This window comes from Habropoda laboriosa, unplaced genomic scaffold (genome assembly GCF_001263275.1).
Source record: "Habropoda laboriosa isolate 0110345459 unplaced genomic scaffold, ASM126327v1 scaffold486, whole genome shotgun sequence".
NCBI classification, from domain to species: domain Eukaryota; kingdom Metazoa; phylum Arthropoda; class Insecta; order Hymenoptera; family Apidae; genus Habropoda; species Habropoda laboriosa.
In genome coordinates, this window is record NW_017100724.1 from 876,363 (window position 1) to 880,452 (window position 4,090).

General features: G+C 34.1%; 1 protein-coding gene across 7 annotated transcripts in view; it reads left to right on the forward strand.

The window, feature by feature from the left end:
- The window catches only part of LOC108577049 (protein lingerer), a 7,695-nt gene that overhangs the window by 1,730 nt on the left and 1,875 nt on the right, over positions 1-4,090 (forward strand). For 5 of the 7 annotated variants that reach the window (XM_017940137.1, XM_017940140.1, XM_017940143.1 and 2 more), the window contains exons 2-11: positions 235-433; positions 608-971; positions 1,053-1,316; positions 1,399-1,592; positions 1,672-1,911; positions 2,014-2,334; positions 2,419-2,844; positions 2,925-3,149; positions 3,217-3,424; positions 3,506-3,705. In XM_017940137.1, the coding sequence (XP_017795626.1) occupies positions 302-433; positions 608-971; positions 1,053-1,316; positions 1,399-1,592; positions 1,672-1,911; positions 2,014-2,334; positions 2,419-2,844; positions 2,925-3,149; positions 3,217-3,424; positions 3,506-3,705 (2,574 nt within the window). In that variant the 5' untranslated portion in view covers positions 235-301. The remainder of the gene's footprint in view (positions 1-234; positions 434-607; positions 972-1,052; positions 1,317-1,398; positions 1,593-1,671; positions 1,912-2,013; positions 2,335-2,418; positions 2,845-2,924; positions 3,150-3,216; positions 3,425-3,505; positions 3,706-4,090) is intronic. The other 2 variants (XM_017940142.1, XM_017940141.1) reach the window with 2 other exon arrangements.

The window sequence follows — 4,090 nt, forward strand, 5'->3', positions numbered from 1 at the left end:
GGTGTTTAAATGTAATTGGAAAATTTAGAAGTGATATAATTTTGTTAGTGCAGTATATTATTATGTTTGTATTATGCAGTATAGCAAAATATAATAATATATTTAACTTTTAATACATCAATTAATTAAGAAAAATAAATACAAAATAACAGATGTATCTATCATTCATATAATACTTATTTTGAATATTGCACTATATTAGATGTACGCAATTAATTGTTTCTTTTGTTGCAGACTGTAAATAGAGAGTGTACATAGTGTGATAGGTGAGTGATATAGGTGGGTGGGATTTTAGTTGGCAATGAGTTCAAGCAACAAATCGGTGTCCTCCGGTGGGAGAGGCACCAACAAAAATAAGTCATCACAACAGCATGGAAAATCAGATCATCATCAAACTAAATCATCGGATTCAACAAAACATGAAAAGGCACAGGTCAGTAGACAGCATTTATTGTTATTGTGAAAAAAATAATTTAGCATTATTTGTTAATTTTTTAAATAAAGAGAATGTGAATTGCAGAAATATATGTAGTTCCTATTTTCTACTTTTTTTTTTTTTTTACATTATTCAGTAAAGAATTTTTTATTAAAAACTATGGCGTTGTAGCCAAACACTGTTCAGATGCGGCATACACAAATCATCGACACTAGAATGGGGAGTGGTGAAGATCCTGTTCTGAAAGAACGCATAAAGCAAGTCATGGATATGACTAGACGGTCAGAAGATGAAGTTGTCATGGCTTTGCATGATAGTGATGGAGACTTAGATCGAGCCGTTAACGATCTTTTAGAAGGTGTAAAAACAGAATGGGAAGTAAAAAAAAAGAAGCCTCGTCAACCTAGTGGATCAAAACAAAATATGGATACTTCTGGTGGTCAAGATGAGGGTGGTGATTGGGATGAAAGACGCAATCAACGAGGAGGTGGTCCCCCACGTATGCGAGGTCGTGCTAATCACGATAACCGTGGATGTATGTTAAAGAATATATTGTTTATTTACTAATGTTCATATACATCATTAAAATTGTGTAACTAAAGAAACTTTTATTTAGGGCGCGGTCGAGAAAATAAAGAGAATGAAAGAAACATGGAGGATGGTGTTCGTGATGGTAGCTATACTGGTAACAGAAGGGGAAGAGGTGGTCCAGGAAGACCTGGGCGAGGAGGACGAGGTGGTGGAAGAGGACTTGGTCCACGAACATTCGCTAATCGCAATGATCCATCATCTACATCATCGGCTCATACTTTTAATCGGTCAATTGATACATGGACAGGTAATGAAGAGCAACAACAAACTGCCCAAGAACCAAAGATGGGTAAGTCTTTTCACAAATTTTAGTTGTGAATGTTTTTAGTCATTCTAAAATCTTATCGTATACGTTAAAAATATGTGAATAGATGCATGGAATAATTTGGATTCTGCAGAAGACTGGGATAATGAAGAATATACAGGTTCACTGGCAGATACAAAAGTGTTTACACCAAGCACGTCTGTGGCAGAACCTCCAGCCCCTGTAGAAGAATCGAAAATTCAAGATCAACAAACAGTGCAACCACATCAGAATGTAAATTTGTCATTACTACAACAGGAAGTATGTATCTTCATTTTATATGTTAATTCTGTTAATTACATGTTAATATAAAATATTTTTTTTTATACATACATTAAAGGAATTACCAAAATTATCAGAAATACCACCAATACAACAACAAACATTAATTCAACAAACTCAGCAACAACAACCTGTATTGAGTTTACCAACAATGCAGCTGTCGCAGCAACCAAATGCTATGAGTGGTGGGGTATTAACAGCTGCACAGACGCAGTATTTAACGCAACTTACCCAACAAACGAGTGAAAATTTAAAGGCTGCTGGACAAACTACATTCTCCTCATCAATATCCACTCAGGTAGTTAAATAATATACATAGAAAATATTTTTATTTCGCAAAACAATATTTATGAGTATATAAATTATGTTTGTTCTCAAATACTTTTTAAATACATATTAGCCTCAGAGACAAACGAAACAACGTCCAAGGGTGCCACCGCCATCAAAAATACCATCTACTGCTGTAGAAATGCCTGGAGATGCTGTTAATAGTGGTATTGGGTTTCTTGATGTCCAATTTGGCGCTCTTGAATTTGGTAGCGATTCAAGCTCTCTTGATGGATCTGCAAACGAAAAATATAATTCAGCTAGTAATACAATTTCTGGTGTAGATGTGTCTTCTACTACAAATACTGTAAACACTGCCAATACAAATAGCTCTTTGGATATTGAAACGACACAACCATCATCAACAACACCTTTCAATACCACTTCTCAAATGGTAAATAATGTGTTACTTTATTCAAATATTATCTTTCTTTTTACTTCTTTATAGTTATTAAACAATTTTACTATTTATTTATAGTTATCAAATAGTGACAACTTACCAGTGTCAAGTGAACATTCGATAAACGCTCAAACATTTACTGCTCGTGGTAGCAGTACTGGACAAACCTTAGATATAACTAAACAAGATTTCACCTCTCAAGTCTCACCAGGAAATGCACCAACATATGGTACAACTACTTACCAATCTCAAAAGTCATCGTTTCAAGCACCTACTGCAACACCAAGCACTTATAACGCATATTCTACGAATGCTCAATCATCTTTCCAAACTGCGTCAGGCACGAGTGCCAACAGTTATTCTGCAACAGCGACTGTTTCACAAGCAAGTTACAATTCGTCATCATCGTTTCCTCAATCTAATACGTCAACCTTTAGTCAAGCTTCTCCTTCCGCCTCTGCATCTGCAACTTCTGGTTATAATCAACCAACAACTACAAATCAGGTAAATATAATCAATACGTTATATAATGTAAAAATAATTGTATTAAAAACATACTTAAATGGATTATATTCATTAATTAGGTATATCAATCTGCGAGCGGATATGTAGCTACTACGACGTCTCAGTATCAAGCACAGTCTGTAGCTACAAATACTGTATCAAATAGTAGTACAGGTTACCAAACAAGTGGTTATCAGGGATCGTCTTCGTTCCAGTCGACTCCACAAGCTTATCAACCATCTGCCACTACATTCACTTCACCTATTACACAAACTTCTGGAGCTTACCAAAGTGCAGCACAATCTGTAAGCACTTTATTTTATAAGGTCAAACATTATTTAAGTACATGAAATTACGAAAGTATGTTTATAGGTATATGCGAGTGCATATGGCACGTATGCCAGTCAACCACAAACAGCATCTCACAATCATAAATTGAACAGTAATACAACAAAAGATTCTCAATACGATAGTAACACGACAACATCCAATAGTTCTCTTGCGACTACGACAGCACCTACGTTAGGTCTTAGCTCTGCCTCAGTCAATAATTCACAAACTAAAGTAACGAATTCTAATGGTATGTACAGTTTATAGCTTAAAAATTAAAATTATGTAAATGATCGGACAAAAGTGATAAATTATAATCTGATTTTTAAAGCGGTACCGAAAAGTACATCGAGTGGTGTAGTAACGGGTAGTAGTGGAACTGGAAATATGACAGGTGGTGGTGCAGCTGGTAACATGACTCCAATGCTAAGTCACCAATACATTATGGGCCAAGGTGTACCTTATGCGTTCCAGCAACCAGTGTATAGTTACGAGGAATTGCAGCTTATGCAACAAAGAATACCGCACATGGTCAGTTACTATTTAATTTCTCAATTTATTTATGCACTAAATTCAAGTACAAGTTATATATACATTAATTTTAAAAGTAATTTGTACTTGATTTAATATAAATGCTCCTTTAGAGTAATGTACATTTAAAAAATTTAATTATATTTTATAAGATGTAACTGAAGTTATACTTATAAATCTTGAAAAAATAACATTAACAGTTATATTTGAAAAGAAAACATTGTATTTCATGTGTACTACTCTGGAGCGCGCTATTCTATTTTATGTTATGATTATCTAGTAAAAAGAATGCCGAAGTAATTATTTCTTTAATGCTTGGTAGCTGCTCGTTATTTTGATATTTTTTCTTTTCTTTTTCTTTTTTTTTTTAATAATAGATTTTTTA